At 35.6% G+C, this 24,316-nt stretch overlaps 1 protein-coding gene across 9 annotated transcripts in view; it reads right to left on the bottom strand.

The window, feature by feature from the left end:
- Positions 1-24,316, bottom strand: part of chchd6a (coiled-coil-helix-coiled-coil-helix domain containing 6a) — a 135,356-nt gene that overhangs the window by 34,294 nt on the left and 76,746 nt on the right. For 3 of the 9 annotated variants that reach the window (XR_015522783.1, XR_015522782.1, XR_015522784.1), the window contains 2 exons: positions 9,407-9,602; positions 9,146-9,281 (listed from right to left, as the gene is read on the bottom strand). Coding sequence is in view for 6 of the 9 variants with exons in the window: in XM_087305585.1 (XP_087161711.1) it covers positions 7,100-7,153; positions 9,146-9,281 (190 nt within the window). In the remaining 3 variants the exon portion in view is untranslated. Of the gene's footprint in view, positions 1-7,084; positions 7,154-9,145; positions 9,282-9,406; positions 9,603-24,316 lie in introns of those variants that run through there. The other 6 variants (XM_087305585.1, XM_087305584.1, XM_087305586.1 and 3 more) reach the window with 2 other exon arrangements.

Genomic DNA, 24,316 nt, shown 5'->3' with positions numbered 1-24,316 from the left:
TGGCTATGACGCGGTTCGGCGGCAAGCAATCAGAATGAAGTAGTCCACCGCTTGAGAGGTGTTCAGAGAACACAGACCCGTGAACTTTGGTTCCGACCACAGTTGTTCCCAAGAGTTTGATTATTGCGGTTCCTTATTTTCAATTATTGAAAATCGCGACGACGTGGGGCCCCCTAATCACGCGGGGCCTCCCCGCGGTGCGGGCCCGTCCACTACGCCACTGTTCATTCGCTAAAGTATTCACAAACAATGAGCAATACATTCACTACAGTATTTATTGTCTTTGTTAAAGTTAGTTAATATAAATAGTTATTCATTGTAAACCAATAAATAGTGATTTATTGTTAACTCGTGTAACTCACAGTACATTAACTAATATTAACAAGAATAGCTTTGGGTTTTAATAACACATTAGTACACAACCTGACAATAGTCTTAGTAAAGTTTTAGGAACAACAAATAATAACTTGACTTCCAGTTGATCATTTAGTATCAGAAGTGGCATATATGAAAGGCAAAAGTAATGTTAACAGAAATAATGTACAGTATAGAATATAAAGTCATGCTGCAGTGGAAAAAGAATGAATATTATGTATGACTCTGATGAGCTTGGAGGACTGCATCCATACTGCAATGACTCAAATAACCTGATAAAGTCATCTGGAATGGCAAAGAAAGCACTCTTGCAGGACTCCCAGAGTTCATCAAGATTCTTTGGATTCATCTGCAGTGCCTCCTCTTTCATCTTATCCCAGACATGCTTAATAATGTTCAACTCTGGTTACTGGGTTGACCAATCCTGGAGCACCTTAACCGTCTTTGCTTTCAGGACATTTGATGTGGAGGCTGAAGTATGAGAAGAAGCACAATCCTGCTGAAGGATTTGCCCTCTCCTGTGGTTTGAAATATAATATGCAGCACAAATGTCTTGATCCCTCAGGCTGCTGATGTTGCCATCCACTCTGCAGATCTCTCGCATACCCCCATACTGAATGTAACCCCAAACCATAATTGGAACCTATAGTTCCAATAGGTCTTCTGCAGTATTTGTGATGATTGGTATGCTAAAAAGATGATTCATTAGAAAAATCTACCTTCTGCCATTTTTCCAAATGATCACCTAGAAGTTATTATTTGTTGCTCTTACAACTGAGAACTATAAGACTTATGTCAGGTATTGTATATTCGTAAAACTACGATTAACAAATGCTGTATATTGTTAATTTCCAATATGCTAGAAAATAAACAAACATTAACCAAATGAAAGCTTATTGTAAAGCTCATAACCACGGTCAGAATTTAATAGAGACTCAGCAAAGGAGAAAAGCAACAACATGCATAATTAGAGTAAACTAACAGCTACCACACACTACGATTGTGGTGCACCACAATACTCTCATAGCGAACCAAGGACCTCAAGAACCACTGTTCACCAATTAAATCAACTGGTCAACTTTAATGCTCTGCCATGAAGCTTTTTTGATTGACAGCGATTAGTCTCACTGTGCAGATCACATGGTTTTTGACCTGAACATGTCAGTTTTACACATGGAAGTGGCTCATTGAATAAAACTTTCCGACTTGAGTAAGATTTTGAGCCATGAATCAGTGTTTTGCAATGAAATATCTGCTTTTGTTACATTCTTAGAAGAACATATCAATGTGTTGACTGCATTTATTTAGCAATAAAATTTGCCTGTTCTAATGTTGCGTTATTAACGAAATAAAAGTGTTGCCAATGCATTTGTTTCAAACTACAACTAGTCATTGGTAGAAGAATTGTTTTTGCAATGTACAAACAGAATGCAAACATATTTGTCCTGTAATTAAATCGCAAATTGTGGCATTTTGCAATATATTTGCATCTTGTCTTGTATGACGTCATCAGAGGCTTGTCAATATTGACTCAAACTTAATAATAATAAAACTCAACTTCCAAAAATATTAAGTCATTCAGCCACTAACGCTAGACAGGGATGGACAAACTCGGTCCTAGAGGGTCAGTGTCCTACAGAGTTTTGCTCCAACACTAAATAAAACACACCTCAACATGCTAATCGGTTTTTTCAAGATCATTGAAAAGCTACACACATGTGTGTTTGATCAGGATGGAGCTAAACTTTGTTTTTCGGGTTTCAGCTCCAACCCGAAAAAAAACAGATGATCCAACTACTCAAGGTGTTCAAAACTACTAGAGACTATTAACCCTTGTGTACTGCTCAAATCTACTACCATTTCATTATGTTCGTGGCTGTTTTTGCCCTGTTGACTTCCATTATAATGACATTTTTTGATTGCAAAGTCATGACAGCATATAATCATGTATTCTTAAATTTGGTGGATTTCCCTGTTGGGAAGAGATTAAACGTGTAATTTTTACTGTTGATCAACAATTGGCACCATTAACCCTTTAGATAGGCCTATGCCATAAATGTTTCTTCCTTTTATACAGAGTCATATGGAGTGATACAGCTGATTATAGTGTGTGTGCATAAATAAACTTACTTCTGTATGTTTACTATGTTCTGAGAGCACACAAACACACAAACAATACTCCATTTAGAAGCCAGAAACTAAACTTTTTTGTACTGCAACTGATGATCAATATAAAAATTTATATTTTTACCTCTTCCCTAAAGGGAAAACCAGCAACAACCAATAATGCATGATAATATAGTGTCATGGCTTTGTAATCCAAAAATGTCATTATAATAGAAGTCAATCAGTTAAAACAATCCGGAACATAATGAAAGACTTATCAATTTGCCCAGGGTGTATTGTTACATTTTTTTACATTTTTAAAGCATTTTTCCAAAATATGTGTCAAAATAAGATGTCACCAAAAATCATTCCATTTGCTGAAACAAAGAGAACGTTGTGCCTAAATTAAAACTCAAAATCACCCAGAGTGCATGAAAACATCCCCAACAGCAAAGGTTAGGCAGGTGTGAGTTGGAGGTGGTAAGAGGTAAACTCTACCAAGCTGTGGCCCTCCAGGAAGTGAGTTTGACACCATTGCTCTAGGTCAAAGATGCCTAAACTAGGGCCCGCAGTTTTGGCCCACCATCCTATCGGAGAAGAGAGGGAGAATGATGGGATTTGGTTTCCAGATTGTCAATTCAAATTGAATGTAACCATTTGTTTGTTTTGTTGTTAAAAGTATAACTGAAATTAAATCTTTCAATTAGATGGTGTAAATTAATCAGATTTTGTTTAAATGTACATACTGTCACCTGACAACGCACAGTATAGGCAGATTTTGCTTTACTATTTAGCACTCCACTGCAATATAGATGTGATTGTTTATGTTTTTATTGCAATGAGTTATTATCTAAAAGTTATACTGCATTAGGTAATACAATTTAAAGTTATGTTTTTTGTATTTATTTTGAAATATTAGGAAATGAATTAGGAAATTACCCAATGCAACTTTAATGTAATGGGCGACGCAGTGGTGCATTAGGTAGTGCAGTCGCCTCACAGCAAGAAGGTCGCTGGTTCAAGCATCGGCTGGGTCAGTTGGCATTTCTGTGTGGAGTTTGCATGTTCTTCCTGCGTTTGCGTGGGTTTCCTCCGGGTGCTCCGGTTTCCCCAAGACATGCGGTACAGGTGAATGAGTGTGTATGATTGTTTGCCAGAGATGGGTTGCAGCTGGAAGGGCATTCGCTGTGTAAAAACATATGCTGGATAAGTTGGCGGTTCATTCCACTGTAGCGACCCCTGATTAATAAAAGGACTAAGCCAAAAAGAAAATGAATGAATGAATGAACTTTAATGTAATATAGTTTGGTATATTTACCTTCAGCCCATGGCTCTCAATGATATATAGTTTTTGGCCCTTCATACGAAAAAGTTTGGGCAGTCCTGCTCTGGGTTAATTATAATCAAAAACAAAAATCCTATTTTTAATAATCCTATTATTCTCCTTGATGTAAAAGTTCTCAACCCACTTTTCTTAGACAAAATTACTCAATTTTCATGGTCCAATTTAAAGAAAAAAAGAGAAGCCATATTAAAAGCAGGTAAAGCTACTGTACAATCTCCCTGCAGGCCAACAAAGTGAACAAACATCCTGAGGCTTTGTGTGTATTGAGAACGATGTTCGATTAGCCAAAAACGAACAGCATTGATTTGGATTTTGTGTTTACCGCCTCCTGCTTTTCAAGCAACAGCCATTCCCTTTTATATAAGAAAGTTGGACAAAGACGCAGCATGCGACTACGTGCCTGCACACATAAAATTGCTTGATCAAACTGCACCGAAAACCCTTTTAAAAAAATATTCAATTCTAAGCATTGAAAAGAAACTAGCAAAACAACAAGGACGTTTTTTTAAGTTGTATTGAGTAGCTGTGCTGCTAAGTAATGGCAATTAAACTGAGTTCAAATCAACAGTTGACACTTGCATTCAACAGTTACAATGCAGCACGGATGAGTGGAGGTGAGGGGAATGAGGAAGTGAGAGCGATAACCCACCGGCGGCAGCATGCGGCGCGCCACATTCACATCCTGGTACTGGAAACCGTTGCCATAGCAGTGATTATCACACACTCCCTGAGAGCAGTGTGTACTAGAGAGCCAGCAAACCATCCACACACACACACACATAGATATACGCACATTCTCTTTCTCTGTGTGATCGGGGGTGTGATGGAGTGGAGCCATTATTGTACTGTTGCCTGGCTACGACTGAACATAGAAAGTAAAACTCCTGGAGAATTAACACCTTGAAAAGGACACCTTTACTGACAGCCATTCAGGAAGGGCACCACGGACAAATACTACACACTTCGGCGATCGTACTGTAATGTGCGAGGAAAGAACGAATGGACTGAAATTTTTAGATTTTCACAATAATGGAATAGTTCACCCATATCATCGCTTGCTCACCTTGATGACATTCTATATCTGTAGGATTTGCTTTATGCCGTTGAATACAAATGAGAAAATGAAGAACAATGGCTGGGTACAGCCTACACTGGACTTCAAATGACTTTCAGTGTATTTAGTTTGATTTTAGCTGCCCATAGAAACACAGTTATGAAACTTGGCCCAAAATTATAGTAGTAGCACTATTCAGCCCCCCTAGATTTTCAAGATTTTTTTGTGATTACTTGCGCTAAAAATGACTGATTTTGTGGCAGCAATTCTCAGAAATATACGATAAAAAATATATTTAAATATAAAAATTCTTATTTACCATATTAGGTAGCAATCTGACACATTGACCATAACACAAATCATAAAAATAAAGCTTCTTTATTTTGGTCTTTTGTCAAAACAAGAATTAAAACTGTAGGGATTAAACCATAGTAAGGTTGTATAATTCTTAATTTTATCCACAATCTTACATTTTCTCAGATATCCCTCCAGGAGCATCTGGCATCAGGTGTGCTACCTCACTTGGGACATGCGTTAGGACTTCCCCTACCGTAATAAACCTTAAACACTGATTGCCGCAAACATTTTCTCTCGTTAACTGCAGGGAAAGATTTAAGTGAAAAAATTTATAAATTTTACACAGATCATAATATCAACCATACATGTAAAGCACAAATAATGTCCTTCAATTCGGTCACGTTCAAATGCCCGATTCGCGCCACAGGATTTCTAATCCAATCTTTGTATTGACTTAACATATAAATTATTTGCGTTTCATCTGTGTCTGCTTACTGCACAGGCTGCAAAACAATTCCCCGCTCCCATTTAATGTGTGGATCGTGACGACGCAGGTGTGACGTCATTTTTCGAGAGAGAATCAAATATATCACATGCTCTGCGTATGCGACGTCTATAAGTCATGTAAAACAATTAATTGCACACTGAAATAAATATAATTTGATTATATGGTTTGGAGTTGAATGTTTTATTAGATTATTTACATTTTTTGTGAATATTTTTTGTTGAAATTAGGAATTTTGCAGGTTCGCAAAAATCTGCGACTTTTTGTTGATTTTGCGTTGGATTCAGCGATCACGGAATAGCGAAAAACTAGGGGGTCTGACAATTAAACAATTTTAAAGTCTCTAAATTGATTCCTTTCATGCAAACTACTGTGTAAATTTGCTGTTAATGGGAATGCTTTTTGTGCTGCTAAATTTCATTTATGTTCCTTCAGCTTAGTACCTTTTTTATCAGGGGTCGCCATTGCGAAAAGAACCGCCAACTATTCCAGCATTTGCTTTACGCAGCTCTCGCATTCACACACACACACACACTCATACACTTTGACCAATTTAGCTTGTTCAATTCACATATAGTGCATGTCTTTGGACTGTGGGGGAAACCAGAGCACCCGGAGGAAACCCACCCCAACAAAAAAAGAACATGCAAACTCCACACAGAAATGCCAACTGACCCAGCTGAGACCTAAATCAGCGACCTTCTAGCTGTGAGGCAACAGTGCTAAGCACTGAGCCACCATGCCGCCCCACTGCAATTTTTTTTTTTTAAATAAAAATTAATAGAACTAACAATAATAATTGATTCCATCCCTTTCTGTAAATGTGACAATGCTGTTTGGCAATGCTTTCTCTTTGATGTCAGGTCATCGTGGTGCACAATCACTGCCTCCTTGGCGATCCCACCAATCACAGTTTGCTGAAATACAGATTTTCTTCACTAAAAAAGTACTAGCCTAGTCCCTTGTGACTAAGAACGTGTTTTTCTCATATGTCTGATAGAAGATTTAACAACAACAGCTTTCACACATCTTTAATACATTCAAAGTAGAGTTGTGCATGACAAAAAATTCTTACACTCAGTATTTTCTGAAGTTTGTGTGTATTGGAAACCATATATATATATATATATATATATACACACACACACACACACACACACACACACACACACACACACACACACACACACACACACACACACACACACACACACACACACACACACACACACACACACACACACACACACACACACACATATATATATTAATCTGTAGCGACCCCTGATTAATAAAAGGACTAAGCCAAAAAGAAAATAAATGAATGAATGAACTTGTAATATGTAATATATTTATGATTGTAATAACTTGTAATAATGTAATATAGTTTGGTATATTCACCTTCAGCCCATAGCTCTCAATGATATTTGGTTTTTGGCCCTTCATATGAAAAAGTTTGGGCAGTCCTGCTCTAAGTTAATTAAAATCAAAAACAAAAATCCTATTTTGAAAACAACTTTACAAAAATTCCCCTGGAAATCAATTAAACGGTTAAATACCGCTCCTTAATGTACAAGTTCTCAACCCACATTTTTTAGACAACATTATTTAATTTTCATGGTGAACACATTTGTTTGTCGAGCAAGTAGTTTGACCGTTTTCTACTGTTTATTATTCCGGTTATTTCTCCTATAGCCAATTGAATAGGAAGTTCTAAAACAAGCTCAAAAGCGCATTTCTGCAGTGAAGAATAAGGTCAATTAGATAAATTTCTATCCTTAGCAAACACAGGTCAGGCTCAAACAAATCCTCAACTAATCAGAAATACTTATCGGTCAGTGTCGATATTTGAACAATAACCGTTATTGTATGATATATCGGCCTCAGTGGTATATCGGTTGACCACTAACCATAATACACCAAGATGACGGATTGGCAAAAAAATTGTTAATGATGGGAAAGCATTGTCTTGTAATAGCAGGCAAAAAATAGACACAATAAATTAAAGCCAAGCGTAGAAGTTAATAGCTATTGCTAAATTAAATTTAAATAAACCAAGAACAACATCTTTAAGCATATTTAATATGTGCCTCAAGGTTTGTTTTGACAACAATCAAAATCGAGTTTTATGTGACAACTTTCCACCCACTCTGATCTTTTGTCACCATTTTCACTATAATGAAATGACAAAAAAGTAACTCACTTTCAACTACGTTTGACAATTTGAGGTGATTTGAGGCAGTCCATTGGCGAGAGTTCAGCTCTATGCAAATGTGCTGCAATGCAATGCATACGCCAAAGAGCATTTACATTTATATTTATGCATTTGGCAAAAGCATGTAGCCAAAGCCACTTGCAGTGCATTCAAGAGATAAATTTCATCAGTTTTTGTGTCTCCAATGAATTAAATCCATGATCTTGGCGTAGCTATGCCCTTGCTCTACCAATTGAGTTACAGAAACGCCTACTGCTAACGGAAGAGGAAGAGAAGTTCACGTATTCCTCTCCTTGAAGTTGTCAAGTAGGACAGCTGCTAGACAACCAACAGTACAGCAACTTGGCAATCTGAATGTAACTTTAGAAATCAAACAAGCTTTTATTGCATACTGTGCCTTTAAGAGAGAAAAATGGAAGATTATTTGGGCTTCAAAATATTAAGAATAAAATAATAATACAATGAAAATGTATATTTAATAATAAACATATTAATAACATATGAATTATTATTATTATTATTGTTATTATTATTATTGTTATTATTATTATTATTATTATTATTATTATTATTATTATTAACAAAACCAAACATAGCAATACTAATTGTTAATGAAAATACATTAGAATTATTATGGATTAAATGTCTTGTCTTTAACTGAACTATTGATATAGTTAGGATAAAGGGCTGGAAATATGTGTCATCAAATTTAGCTTCATTAGCATATTTTAAATATATTTATTATATTCAAGCATATAATTTCAAATTAGTTAAAATTTATACCAGAAAATATGCTTAATAAATGTCTAATACAATTGTAACTCGAGCATTAGCAATGTTTGAAAATGTAATTTATTAGATATTCTAAGTAACCATAAATGGCCATACACAATCAATGCACTAAAAACCCATTACCTTACCTTTACTTTTCAGATTTCATTGTATTTAATACAGTTTTCTTTCAATTCAGTTTTTTTTTTCATTTTTTTTGTTTTTTTTTCATTTCATTTAATTTTTAAAAGACATTTTTTACAGTGAAATTTTAATTTTATGAATTTAAATAATTATAAATGCATGAACTTTTGATCCATTTGACTTAAACCTATATTTACATTTAATTAAATTATTGAATTATTTCCTATTTTTTCTATTCAGTTTATCAATGCCTTCTTGAAAAGTGTATTAATGCAAGTAAATTAACCAAGGTCATCAAAGATTTCAATGCAGCTGCATCTCCTTGTTTCTTACCTTCTTAGCTGCATTGATGCACTGCATGTACTCTTTGGCCAGATCTGAGCACTGAAGCGTCTGCTCACGGTTTTCTCTATAGCAGTTCAGAATCTGAGCTTGTAGGTTTAAACACACTGGCTCCACATTACGTGCCCTGCAAAAAAATATTAGACGTCAGTGAGTTAATTTCAACAATCCTTTAATTACAAAGACTCCAAAAACTATACGATATTTAATTTCATATTTAACACACGGTGGCTCAGGGATTAGCACTGTCACCTCACAGCAAGGAGGCCGCTGGTTCAAGTCCCAGCTGGACCCGTTGGTATTTCTGTGTGGAGTTTGCATGTTCTCCCCATGTTCGCATGGCTTTCCTCCGGGTGCTCCGGTTTCCCCACCATCCAAAGACATGCATTATAGGTGAATTGGATGAACTAAATTGGTGTGTGAAAGTCGTACTCCTCGGTAGATACCCCTGATAAATAAAAGATTAAACCGAAGGAAAATTAATGAATCAATTTTTGCAATATGAATCAAATTTTACAATGATAATGACTTAAGTAACTATATTTGGAAAATATTCATCATTTTACATTGATTTGGATAATTTTGTAGGGGAGTGCATCTGCGTAAAATTCTATAAAAATATACAAAATAAAATAAAGCACAGATGAAAACATTGTAACCCAAAAAAACAGGGCTGCAGGATATTGAAAAAAAACAAACAGCTATACATTCACCGGCCACTATATTAGGTACACCTATAAGGGTACTCTATATTAGGTACACTATATTAGGCTCACTGACAAAAATGTTGCCTGGTTTGATGAGTCTTGATTTCTGTTGCGACATTTGAATGGTTGGATCAGAATTTAGCGTCAACAACGTGAAAGCATGGATCCATCCTGCCTTGTATCAATGATTCAGGCTGCTGGTGGTGGTGTAATGGTGGGGGGGATATTTTCTTGGCACACTTTGGGCCTGTTAGTAGCAACTGATCATCGTGTCAACGCCACAGCATACCTGGATATTGTTGCTGACCATGTCAATCACTTTATGAACACAGTGGGCCCATCTTCTGACTTCCAGCAGGATAACGTGCCATGTTATAGACCGTGAATCATCTCAGACTAGTTTCTTGAACATGACAATGAGTTCACTGTACTTAAATGGCCTCCACAGTCACCAGAGCTCAATCCAATAGTGCACCTTTGAGATGTGGTGGAACGAGCGATTTTTATCATGGATGTGCAGCCGACTAATTTGCAGCAACTGCATGATGCTATAATGTCAATATGGACCAAAATCTCAGAGGAATATTTCTAGTTCCTTGTTGAATCTATTCCACGAAGGCATTTTTAAACGCAAAAGGCGGTCCAACAGAGTACTAGTAAGGTGTACCTAATAAAGTGGCCAGTGATTGTATTTTCTTTTGCTGTAAGTAATTTCACATTAATAATGACTTGAGCAACTCTACTTGTAAAAAAAAATGATTTTTAGGATTTTTAGGGAATCTTCCTAAAATTATATACAAATATTCAAAATAAAATGATGTGCCGATGTTTATCTAACTTTATGTAACAGCAAAGGCAGAGGAAAACTCTAATACACATCCTAGCAGGATCGTGCATGGAGTGACAGTAAATATTTTATATGAAGCGCAACCAGAAAAGCGACTCAGCGGTAAAATACAGTCGCATGACTCACTCATTTCCCTCCCTCCTCCCTCAATTCTGCTCTTCCCGTGGATGGTTTAGTGAAATGAATGAATGCGGGGAGACAGGTTAAACTGAATTACCGGCAGAGTGGATATTCATTAATAACACCAATGTCAAGAGTGGCAGTGACTAGAACAACTATGATAAATAACCCAGCGAGTGGGAAGGAGGTGGAGGGGGTGAACAGACCCGACAAAACTCCTCTTATATCTGTACAGTAGACCCTGAAGGCAAAAAAGAAAGAGAGAGCTGCAAATAACCTGTCATTCATCCTCACTTCAGACAAACACCTTCAATCAAACTAATAACGCGAATCTGAACAGCCATTGTTGAAATGACTGCTTAACTGACGGTTATTGGCTGTGATAATGTGTGGAGGGATTTCTCTGCAGGTAGTGTTGCTAAAAAGCATTTAAAAATGTGTATTAAAGCACAGAATAGTAATGTAATTTAAAAAAGAATTCTGTCTAGTTGGGTTAATTAGTCTTGATGCCAAAATTGAAATTCAAAGTTGTTGTTAAATTGAATTCATTTCAATTTTTATTTATGATATTGATCAGGTATGGGCTCTGTTCATAACATTCTTGGTCAATAAAATATAAATGAAATCCACAAAACCTATCCAATCAAAATAACAAATGCATAGCTATTGAAGAGTCAAATAATGAGCGCATTGATTAAATAAATAAATAAATAATATATTAATATAATAAAATAAATTACCTAATTCACTTGTACCACATGTCTTTGGACTTGTGGGGGAAACCAAAGCACCCGGAGGAAACCCACGCCAACACGGAGAAAAAATGCAAACCCCACACAGAAATGCCAACTGACCCAACCGAGGCTCGAACCAGCGATCGTGTTACCCACTGCACTACCATGACGCCCAACATTTTTATTAAATAAAATAAATATAATAGAATCATATAATTATCTAGTCATTAAAAAATAACAACAACAATAATACATTTGAATATTTTTTAACTAAATAAAATAAAATAAAACTAAATATGAATTTCAAATATTATTTATGATTTGCATCGAGTATGGGCTGTAAAAAATCTTTATTGAATAAAATAAGTAAAATAGAAATAGAAATAAAATATTAATTTGAAATATTATCTATGATTTGCATCAAGGGCTGTGCAAAACATTTTTATTCAATAAAATGTTATAATATAGTAATATAATTATCTATTCATTAAAAAAAAACTAAATAGAAAATAAATAGAATAACATTTTAAAATGTAATATTATTTATGATTTGCATCAAGTGTGGGCTGTGCAAAACATTCATACGGAATAAAATTAATAGAATCAAATAATGTATATATTCATTAAAAAATATTTTTTAAAAAAATTAAATATTAAATTTAAATATTATTTATGATTCGCATCAAGTATGGGCTGTGCAAAAAAATTTTTATTCATTCATTAATTTTTTTTTCGGCTTAGTCCCTTTATTATTCTGGGTTCACCACAGTGGAATGAACCGCCAATATATCCAGCAACCCATCACTAGGAAACACCCATACACAAATATTAACTCATACACAACGGACTATTTTAGCTTACACAACTCACCTATACCACATGTTTTTGGACTTTAGGGGGAAACTGGAGCACCCGGAGGAAACCCACGCCAACACGGGTACTGCACACGAAATGCCAACTGTCCCAGCCAAGGCTTAAACCAGCGATCGTGCTACCCACTGCACCACCATGAAGCCCAATATTTTTATTAAATAAAATATAATAGAATCATATAATTATCTATACATTTAAAAAATAACAATAACAAAATAAATTAAAACTAAATAAAATAAAACGAAATATGAATTTTTAAATATTATTTATGATTTGCATCAAGTATAGGTGTGTAAAACATTACTATTAAATCAAATAAAACAGCAACCACAAAGCCTACCTAATCATAATAACACAAACACAAGATAATAACCACAATAGCAGCTATCATAGAATCTAATAATGTATGGATTAATAAAATAAAAATGAAGTATCAATTTAAAATATTGTTTATGATTTGCATCAAGTATGGATGTGCAAAACATTTTTACTGAATAAAATAAAACAGCAACCACAAAACCTACTCATTCAAAATAATAATGCACCAACTAACAGCTATCATAGATTTAAATAACGTATGCATTCATTAAAAAATAAAATAAAATGATTTAAAAAAGGTCTGTTAGGTACCTATAGGCATCAGGCCACAAACATGACTGATGGCTTGACTGATTAAATGGACTTTCATTTGACTCAAATCTTCATTCAAAACATATCCTAAGCCAATAAAGCCAGGTTTCACAGAGAAGTTTATCCAATCAAGCTAATAACTCTGTCCGTCAAGCTGACGAAAGCTGGGCTACAGCCGGGTGTCATGTAGGATATCACTGGACTGATTAGGCAAAGTGAATCCATGCATCCAGCTTCACAGCAACTGCGGCTTTCAGACGATCGACATCCCGCTTAATTGAAAGGCGATTTAAAGGCACAATCCGGCTAAGGTTTCACTTGCAAGTTCAATTAAATCATCAACGATTGCCATCATACTGACTTGCTTGAGATACGTCGATTCCTTTCCAAGCAGGGTAAACCAGATTGAAGCAAAGAGTGAGGGAAATAAACCTCCTTCAATGGCACATCTGCGCACGTTTGTATCAGATCCTGTTTTTTATCAGCCCACCGAAACCGTTTTTTTGGTTTTAATTACCCCGCAAAAGGAAGAAACGACTACTGTAGTGACATTCTTTGCTCCGGAAGATAAGAAACTCGCCTTTAATTTAAAATAAAACTGCCTTCATCAGGAGCGGCGGAGGCTTCAGATAGAGCAGAGGGTTTATTAAAGCAGTCTGAAGCAGAAAATTGGCTTGCTCAAACCCGGGCTGAACAGAATTGAACCAAATTGAAGGTGAGGTCTTTAATAAAAATATTAGCTGAGCTGCTTACGAACTGCTCGGCTTTGAAGAGCACAAGCCGTGCCTGTTTAAGGGACGCTCGTTTCCTCGTTTCACATCTGTAAATAAATAACGCCGCGCTTAAAGATTAAATGTTAATTACCGGAATTTCGTCTATTATTCGTAATCTCCTTAACGGAGCAGAGTGCTACAGAACAAAGCGCGACTTCAGAAACCTTTCCGAGGCGGAAACGCACAAAGCGCAATTTAAAAAAATATGGAAATGAAATGCAAAGAAGGAAAAAAAAAGCAACTACAAAAGATTAAATTAGCTTAAAACACAGTCTGTGTGTAGGAGCATGTGCTCGGAACTCGGAGAGACAAGCTCATTATTCTGATGCTAAGGAGCTGTGCGCTAGCTGAGAATTGGTAGATACCAAAAGACTGAGCGGAGGTTTAGCTTCCACACGCTCGTTAATTATTTCCAATCAGCTCTTGTTGATAAGAGAGAAAACAAGACTTTGGAAATTACCGCACTACGGAAATCTCCAACTCGGATTACCGTCTGAATGCTTGAGAAAGCTAGATAAACAAATAATAGCATGAGGAAGAACACAAAAACACAAAATCAAACTTGATAGAACACGTAGGCCACGAGGCTTTATCAGCGGAGAGTTCGGCTCGACATGTTTTCCGAATCGAGGGTCTAAAATTAACTAGATTAGAAGCGCCGTTGCCTTGACCTCGCTGGAGCTCAGCTGGCAGATGAGAAGCTGGTCTTATCTGCTCGACTCTGCTTCCAGCGGCTCGCTCGCTCTCTTTTCAATTGACTGAGCACGCTCTTCCTCCCTTCTCCTCCTCCACCCTCCTGTCCAATCTCACCTGTAGGGGCCGGTGGGCTTTTTTTTCCCCCTTTTTTTTTTTTTCTCGCAGCAATGGGCCCCACTTAAACCTGACAGGGCGAGAGAGCAGGATGGGAGGCAGAAAGAGAGAGAGGTTTAACAATACTTTTATTTGAACAATTGACTCCACATTCTTAACTGTGTAGTCGTTAAAATACACCAGTTGTCAAGAAAATTACAAAAAAGAACATTTAAAAACAAGCTCATTCCCTAACACACTATATTTCACAAAGACACTATATTTCACTAAACCTGACAGGGCAAGAGAGAGAGAGAGAGTGAGGTTTAACAATACTTTTATTAGAACAATTTATTTCAGATTCTTAATGATGTAGTTGTTAGCAGTGTTGGGTAAAGTTACTTTTGAAAGTAATTCATTACAATATTGATTTACTCCGCAAAAACAAAACTAGTTGCATTACTTAGTACCTTTTCATGGTAATGTGTTATGTCACTTTTGAAGTACTTTTGCATCTCTTTCAGAGCTTCTTTTTTTTTTAAATAGAGGAGCTCTGCAATTAATAACGCTCTGCAAAACCTACATTCACCTTTGATAAAACATAAATAATAATAATAATGTAGGATAATGTTTTCTTCTGAGAACTTCCTGACCCCAGACCTATAATGTCGGATGTACAGACAATTGAACATTTAAAGCAGTGTGTTTGTCACTTTTGTACTTTTGTCTTATTCGTTAAGTAAAATCACTGTCCAATAAGACAATCCCTTTTTCCTTTTCTTCCATGCGTTCAAAATAATGAATGCGTTCTCTCATTGAGTGGGTGATTCAACGTGGCTAGCTTCATTTTAATTCCGCAATATATATATATATATATATATATATATATAAATATATATATATATATATATATATAAATATATATATATATATATATATATATTTTTTTTTTTTTTAAAGCAGATTTATTAAAAGTAACTTGCGTTACATTTTTTTAAAGTAACTCAAATATTACTTTTTATTATTATTATTATTATTAACTTTTTTTAAAGAAATGCAATACTTTACTCATTACTAGGCCATACAGAATCTGCTAAAAAAAAATTATCTGCAGAATTTTGTAAAAAAAAAAAAAAAAAAACTGCAGATTTATGTGAAATGATTTTAGGAGTATCATAACTATAAACTTAATACATGAAATAAAAAATTATATATTTTTTTTACGATTAATAAACAAAGCAAGTATCTTATTTAATATATCTACTAAAAGACAGAAAATATAACTTTACAAACTGTATTGTAAATAAATCAAATGAACATTTTCACATTAGTCAATATTATTACTAAAAGTTTTTTAAAAAAATGAATAAATATAAATTTACACATTAGACATTAGACTCAATGATGGGCTAAAAATCTGAGGAAATCTGTGCGCGCAGATACTGTGTGGGCCTACACATTACTTAAAAAAGTAATATTCAGGGTTCATACATATTTTTACTACTAAAAGTCCATGACTTTTCCATGAATTTTTTTAAGGACTTTCAAGTAAATTTTTCATGACCTAATCTTTCATGCAATGTCTACCATAGCGTGGTAAAAGTAAAAAAACAATGCATGTTCAAATTTATTCCAGCATTAAATGCTTTTCACTTTTAAAAACAAGCAGACTCTCATGTACTATTAACACAACCTATTTTACAAAAACATATAAATATGTCAGCTAATAATATGCAAATTCAATCTTTAACCTCTCTGCTATTAACCACTTTAACATTTCTACATGTGCATCAGCTAATTGTAAAACTTTAATTTTCTGGGTTTTCCACACCACCAGTTTGGTGGTCCCAATCAGGCAACTTAATAAACACTTTTTTTTTTCCTTTTTGAAAATGTATAGTTTATTCCTCCAATAAAAACAGAATCAGAACGAATCAAAACTAAATTCTTTCAACTCCCTAAACCCAATTCTAGGCAGCTTAAACATACTTTCCAATCTCTCAAACTTAAAAAACAAATGCTCCACATTAAAAACAAGCTGATTCTCATAACCCTTCAATAGCACACCATATTTCACAAAAACACTGAAATATGTCAACTGATAATATGCAAATTCAATCTTTAACCTCCCTGCTAATTGTAAACCTTTATTTATCAGTGTTTTCCATGGGCCAGTTTAGCAGTTCCTATCAGGTAGTTTAATACACCCATTTTTTCTCTCTCTTTGTTTATTCCTCCAATAAAAATTAATCAGAAAACTTTAATTAGATTTTTTAGATTCTCTAAACCAGTTTCTAATCACCTTACTTTCCAATCTCTCGCACTTTATTAGCTAATGTTACACATCTTTCTTTTCCTCACAAAAAACTACATAGTCCATTCAGAGCCATATTCAGGTGTGCCACATGCTCATCCCTATATGTACCTATTGCCCCTTGAATGATCCTCCATTGTAAATTCCCAGTGCACTTCTCAACCTGAGGTTTATATACAGTAGAGTCCTCATCCATCTTTTATTAGGAACAACAACTCTGGCCATTTTGAAACTTAGGAATATTGATGCATTGTCTTTACTGCAATATTAGCACTCAAAAAACAATGTATGAGTCAAAACAGCACTCAATTCTTCAGGTTCTTTTGGGGGACAACTTAATTGTTTCATGTTCAATATACTTAAAAAAAATAAAATATAAATCTAACAACCTATTTTCTTCATGCTATACCCAACACAAACCGATTGTGTGGAACCCAGCGTTTTTACAGTGTTTGCCATGATTTTAAAAGGACAAAAATGTCTGAGTAGATAAGATAAAGAGAGAGAGAGAGGGAAGAAGAAAGAGAAAGTGTTCGGAGTGATCTGACAAAGCTGATAATTACTGCCGTATCTGGGGTTCGCGTTTGCTAGAGCGGCGGGCCAGAGTTCTGCAGCTCTCTCTGGGCCAGTGGTCTCTGAAATGCTGAGGAGTCAGTTCTCTCGCCTCTAGTCAATCATTGCATGGAGCTAGACAGTCACGCGCGCCTCTGTAACCTCCGGCCCGCCGTGTGGAGACAGGTGTAGAGAGGAGATGTTAGTCTGGTGTGACAGGGTGAGGGGTTGTTGGGGTGCGGGAGCTGTCTGACATGTCCGCAAGACAAGAGGTCACTAAGCAGCAGCGATCAATTGCCTTTCTAAAAATCACACGTTCGTACTATATTAGAACTTTCAGTACACCTGGAATCAACCACTTAATTTACTTTTTTATAGTACAGTCATGGCCTAGTGGTTAGGGAATTGGATTTGTGATCCAAAGGTCGTAGATTCGAGTCACAGCACTGGCAGAGACTGTAGGTGGAGGGAGTGAATAACCAGCACTCGCTTCCATCCTCAATAAGGGTGCCAAAGCCCCAACTTATTTCCCAAATGATGTTTAACAGAGCAAATAGCTTTTCCACAGTATTTCTTTTAATATTTTTTCTTCTGGAGAAAGTCTTAGTTGTTTTATTTTGCCTAGAATAAAAGCAGTTTTTTTCATTTTTAAAAACCGTTTTAAGGTCAATATTATTAACCCCCTTAAGCTATATATTTCTTTCATTAGTCTACAAAACAAACCATTGTTATACAATGATTTGCCAAATTGCCCTAACTTGAATAATTAATAGTTGAGCCTTTAAATTGCAGTTTAGGCTGAATACTAGTATCTTAAATAATATCTAGTAAAATATTATTTACTGTCATCATAGTGAAGAAAAAATAAATCAGTTATTAGAAATGAGTTCTTAAAACTATTATGTTTTGAAATGTGTTGAAAAAAATCTTCTTTCCATTAAACAGAAATTAGGAGAAAATATGCAGGGGGCTAATAATTCAAGAGTGCTAATAATTCTGACTTCAAGTGTATGTGATCATACGTTATTCTAATTAAATTAAACACAATGTTGTGATTTTTTTGACTCAATCCCTGTAATGTTTTTTTATTCAATATGTAAATATTAAATAGTTTTGAATGAAATAATATTATTAAAAAAACTAAAAAGTATCACTTGGAAGAATTCATTAATTAATTGCATTTGTTCAAACAGGTGATTTGTTTAGGAATGGAGTAAATGAATCTCTTTATCAAGGAGAGAATTCACTCAATAATTGGTTTAATTGATTCATTCCAAGCATGGATTCATTCAGAAACTAAAGCATTTGTTAGGTAATCGAATACACAAATGTTCTGCTGTGATAAAATGGATGAAAGCAGACAATATAATGCAATATATACTATTTATTGACCTGCTACATATAATCTATATCACATTGATTTGACGTTGACAAAAAAGTAGTGCAGTGTTTTATCCTGTAACACAATAGTCCTTTAAATAGTGATAAATAATTTACTCTGATCTGTATTTTAATAACAATATGAATAATTAAAATAATAGACAATATTATTAACACATTTGACCACCAAGGGTTCATACCATTGTTAATACACAATCACGCCAATCAGTCTATGTGAGTAAAAAACTCATTCAACAGTCTGAAACCGGCAAATTTAGAACACCAATGATATCCAAAGTAACACTTTTCATGCAAAATAGGTGTTTGTTTCTACATATAGCCTAAATGTAAAGCAAAATTAGCTGCTTGGTTTGTATCGTTTGACCTACAGTAACCTCTGAAATAGCTAATCAGAAGATGCTGTAGGTCAGAATACACCAAATATCCCACAAAACATTGAAAACCTGAATGTGTTTATTTATAAATTAGATGTAATTTAAATAAATACATACATTTGATTTACTGAAGCATTACACAAACTAACATTACTGAAAAGTTTGACCCACACCCTGATCATCAATAGCCCCTTTCACACAGTGATACCGGTAAATATATGAAAAATTTCCAGAATGACTTTACCGGAACTTACAACTTCGATGAAAACATACAGTAGAGAAACATTTTCGCATGTCGAGATGTACATGATATGTGTGTGTGCTGGCGCTCATATACTGTTTATGGGCACACGCAAAGCTTGAAGGTAAACAAACAACAGCTTATCATAAGCATCTTATCGATAATTACACAGTTGGCATTAAGATGAACATATAAACGTTATCTGACTAATTTCTAGCAGCTAAATGTGTCTGGAAAAATATTCAAAGGCTTTAATTCTCATAAACCGCACGGACGTAAATGCGTCTGACTGTTCTAATTGGCTAAAGCAGACGTCTCACGTCAGCACGTTCTAGACGTGCACGCGCTTATTCCGGCAATCTTCTTTTTGCGTTCACACAGCGCAGCATTCCGGCAAATTACCGTTAGTGTTACAACTGCTCTTTCCGGAAAATAGAACAAATTTACCGGTATTTTCAAAAAGAGCCTGTTCACACATACACACCTTGCCTAAAAAAAAAAAAAAACGGTAATTTTCCGAAAAGATGTGTATGTGTGAAAGGGGCTAATGTCTAATTTGGACCCTGATGACATCAATGAATCATCATAGGCAAATAAAGTCTTTGATTCAACTGAATAAATAAAGCAAAGCGATCATGGTGAGAGAATTGAAATAGAAAATAATGGTTAAAATCCAAACCATACATTTCTGGCATGTGTGATAAACCTATTCTGTGTGATAAAAACACAGCTGCTCTGGACTTTTATTTGGGTTGCGCCAGAGTTGAACATGTGCTGCACTCTGGCTGTGCTGAAGCAAGACTCATGACCCACAGTATAGTCGTCCCACACCTCCACCCACCCTTCCAGCCAACAGCTCCTCTAATGAGGGCCTTTCCTCTGAGAGACCGCAAACAACATCCATCGCAAAACAACAAATGCCTGGCTAAGGCTATATAATTGGCTGCCATAGCACAGGGAAGTTTGCTGGGAAGGGAGACCAACCATGACGCTGGCCAGATCCATTTCTTGCTCCTTTTTTTAAAACTTTGCTTCATCCTTTAAAGAGATAGTACAGCTAAAATAATAACATGATCCTATTTACTTAAACTCATGCTGTTTGAACACTGAATGTTACTTTTTGTGTGTTTTAACAAAACTAAATTTGCCCACCTAAAAAAAATAACGACGAACACATATCGATGCAAAAACAAAACATGACGTAAAGACATTAAGGCACTGTACAGTACCAATTTGTGAAAAAGCCAACAAAGACTAATTGAAAATACACGTTTTGTTTATTTTTGAAACTGTACTTAAACATAAGTTTTGGTCAGTTTGTTCAGTAGACCACTTTGAAGTGTGTTATACTATAGCCCCTTTCACACAGTGATACCGGTAAATATCCAGAAAATTTCCGGAACTACTTTACCGGTATATTCAAAAAAACGCTGTTCACACAGGCGAGGACGTTACGGAATTTTTCCGGAAAAGAGCATTCACACATCCATCGCAAAATGCCGGTAAATTCTGACATCATTCACCACAAATGACCTCTAAACGGCTGCGCTTGTGTTTGTAAACATTTGACTACATTACAAACTCTTCGGATGGATCAGTATTGAGTACAACTCTAATGAAAACATAGGGAAACACTTTGATATGTGTGTGTGCTGGCGCTATGGGCGCTCACGGGCACACGCAAAGCTTAAAGGTAAACAAACAACGGATTATCATAAACATTTTATCGATAATTATTTACACAGCATTAAGAAGGAACATATTAACATTATCTGACTAACATCTAGCAGCTAAAGGTGTCTGGAAAAAATATTCAAAGGCTTTTATTCTCATAAACCGCGCGCACGTGAATGCGTCTGACTGTTGTGATTGGCTAAAGCAGGTGTCTCACATCAGCCCGTTCTAGACGTGGACGCGCTTATTACGGCAATCTTGCTTCTGCATTCACACAGCGCAGCATTCCGGCAAATTACCGGTAATGTTACAACTTCTCTTTCCGGAAAATTTTCTCTTTCCGGTATTTTCAAAAAGGACCTGTTCACACATACACACCTTTCCGGAAAATTGCCGGTAATTTTCCGGAAAGGTCTGTATGTGTGAAAGGGGCTAATGATGCAAAGCTCTAGGGTTTGAGTCTGGTGAAGGTTGGTCCAGAGCACTTTTCTCGATTTTGCTTTTGGCAACAATATTGATTGGGTTTAGGTCAGAGATTCACTTGGTGATTTCTACAACAAGCCCTGCCTTATTATGGAAGCGTACAAGGAGGAAGTGTATCTGAAATGTACAATAAAACATACCCAAAATAATGTATTTCGGATTCACAATAAAAGTATATTGTGCCTTCTAATAGGATTTGTCATCAGAAATGGGCAACAATTGCTCCTGGATCTACATTTTTTTTTTTTTTTTTACATGGTTTAGTCCTTTGTTCACTAAATTTTATTGCAGATTGTTTACAAGGCACAATTTAACAATGGGTTTTCAGACAATGGGTTTTCAGACAATGGGTTTTCAGTTTTCAACAATACTAAATTGAAACTTTATTTTTATACATGGTTTAATAGTTTTTTGTTATTAAAATTGAAAAATGTAAGTTCCTGTTTCAAAACTTACAGATAGATGGCTAATTTGTATGTCATTGATATTTTCAGTGCTAAGGTAAACTTTGGCACTTTTTTCGAGTCTTTCATTAGTTTTGTTTTTCCTGTAAATTATTCAATAAATACCGTACCGTGCCATTCATATCGAGGTATTACCGTACCGTGAAATTCTGATACCGTTACATCCCTAGTGTCTAATAAATCAAATTTGACAGAAATCTCACACTAGGTGAGACGATTACTTATGTGTGATGTTTTAGTCGGGCTTTAGTCACTGTCTGAGCTCCAGTGTTCTTCTGTGGAGAGAGGAGAACCTTAAAGGACAACCATCTGTGCAGCAATGCACCAATCAGGCCTGCATGGTAGAGTGGCCAGACGGAAGCCACTCCCCGTCTGGAATATGCCAAAAGGTATGTGAAAGAATCTTATTGAACAACTGAAGAGCTGAAAATGGCCGTACAGCGTCGTTTCCCATCCAACCTCATAGAACTTGAGAGATACTGCAAAGGAGATGGGCAAAAATTCCCAAAGACAGATGTGCCAAGCTTGTGGCATCATATTCAAAAAGACCTGAGGCTGTAATTGCTGATGCAAAAGTGCATCAATGTAGTATTGAGCAAAGGCTGTGAATACTTGTACATGTAGTTTTTCAGGTTTTTTATTTTTATTAAATTGGCAACAATTTCAAAAAATCTTTTTTTCACATTCTCATTATGAGGTATTGTGTGTAGAATTTTGAGGAAATAACTTACTTTAATCCATTTTGGAATAGGGCTGTAACATAAAAAATATGGAAAAGGTGCAATTTTAGATTTTTCCAATACTGTGCAGCCTTAATATATACACCATGAAAATATAAACACAACACTACTGTTTTTGAGGCCATTTTTTATGAGCTGAACCGATCCAAACTTTTTTTTTTTTTTTCAAATGCGGTTCACATATTTGTCTAAATCTGTGTTTGTGAGCACTTCTTTCGCGAAATAATCCATCCACCTTACAGGTGTTGCTTGTCACGATGCCTGCATTAGACAGCATGATTATTGCACAAGTTTGCCTTAGGCTTTTTAGCAAGAATCTTTTAATCTCCTACAAATATATGCGTTTCAATATTTTTATTTTCTATAACTATACAATACAATTTTGTACAGTATTTCAACGAATAACAGCATTGTAATATTTAAATTTCTCTCTTTATTAAAAGTAAAATAACATTCTTTAAGCAAAATAAACCTAAACGATTTGTTTTGAATCTGTTCTGTTGTGTGACTCGGACATTTCTCAGTGAGATTTATTCTCTTTGAATAAACAACAAGTTCATGCAGTGATTCTCAGCATTAGCAAACACATCCAAACATCTTGCGGTGCACCCAAACCCGCACGTCCTCATCTGCACTGCCTAGTCTACATCCCTGACTGACAGGTCCAGCTGAGTTTCTTAACAGCCCCGTAGGTTCGCTAGTTTGCCTGGCTGGATCGCAGCTCCTCAGCAGGCATTTTCAATTTGAGTTATCAGATCCACCGTACTCCTCGCTAGGGAACGGGGCTGGTTGGCCACGGGGTTTCATGTGTTGGAGGGGCGAACGACAGAGAGATCCTCAACCTGAACAGTGAGGAGGGTGAGGATTAAACGGCGGCCTTGTCATGCTCCAGGAGTCGGGGGTCTGGCCGCTGCCGTTCCCTCAGGGATTAAAACCAGGATTAAAACATCAGCTCCACATAGGTAGAACTGCAAAAATGCTTGCTAAAGCTCTTGGAAATATAACTGCCAACAAGTGGATTGGCTGAAGAGAACAAGCTGTACCTAAGCTAGTGCGAAAACTAGAAAAAAAAAAAAGAACGGATTATCAATTTCTAGTCTTTGTGAAGTCAAATTTTTAATTCAATTTGACTTCGTTAATGCCTTTTCCTGATTCTGAATTGATTAAAAACACAAAACAAATTCTATTTGGGGAAATATCATTATTCCAGGGTTTCATAGAGTCAAATGTAAGACTTAAGACCCTTTTAAGACTATTATGAATGAGATTTTAGACTTATACAGGGTTAAACATTAAGATTTTTTTGTAATGGCCTGGTTGGATCAATGGAATTTGAAAAAAAAAAACAAATGTAGTTATTTCTTAACCAAATATTTTAATTTATTCAGACAAAAAAAAACTCTAGTTGACTTTTTTTCAACATAATGTTTCTATCATAAGATCATC

Source organism: Danio rerio, chromosome 23 (assembly GCF_052040795.2).
Source record: "Danio rerio strain M-AB ecotype USA chromosome 23, GRCz13ab, whole genome shotgun sequence".
Classification (NCBI taxonomy): domain Eukaryota; kingdom Metazoa; phylum Chordata; class Actinopteri; order Cypriniformes; family Danionidae; genus Danio; species Danio rerio.
Note: the sequence above shows the minus strand (reverse complement) of the source record. Positions and strands in the feature narration are given on the sequence as shown.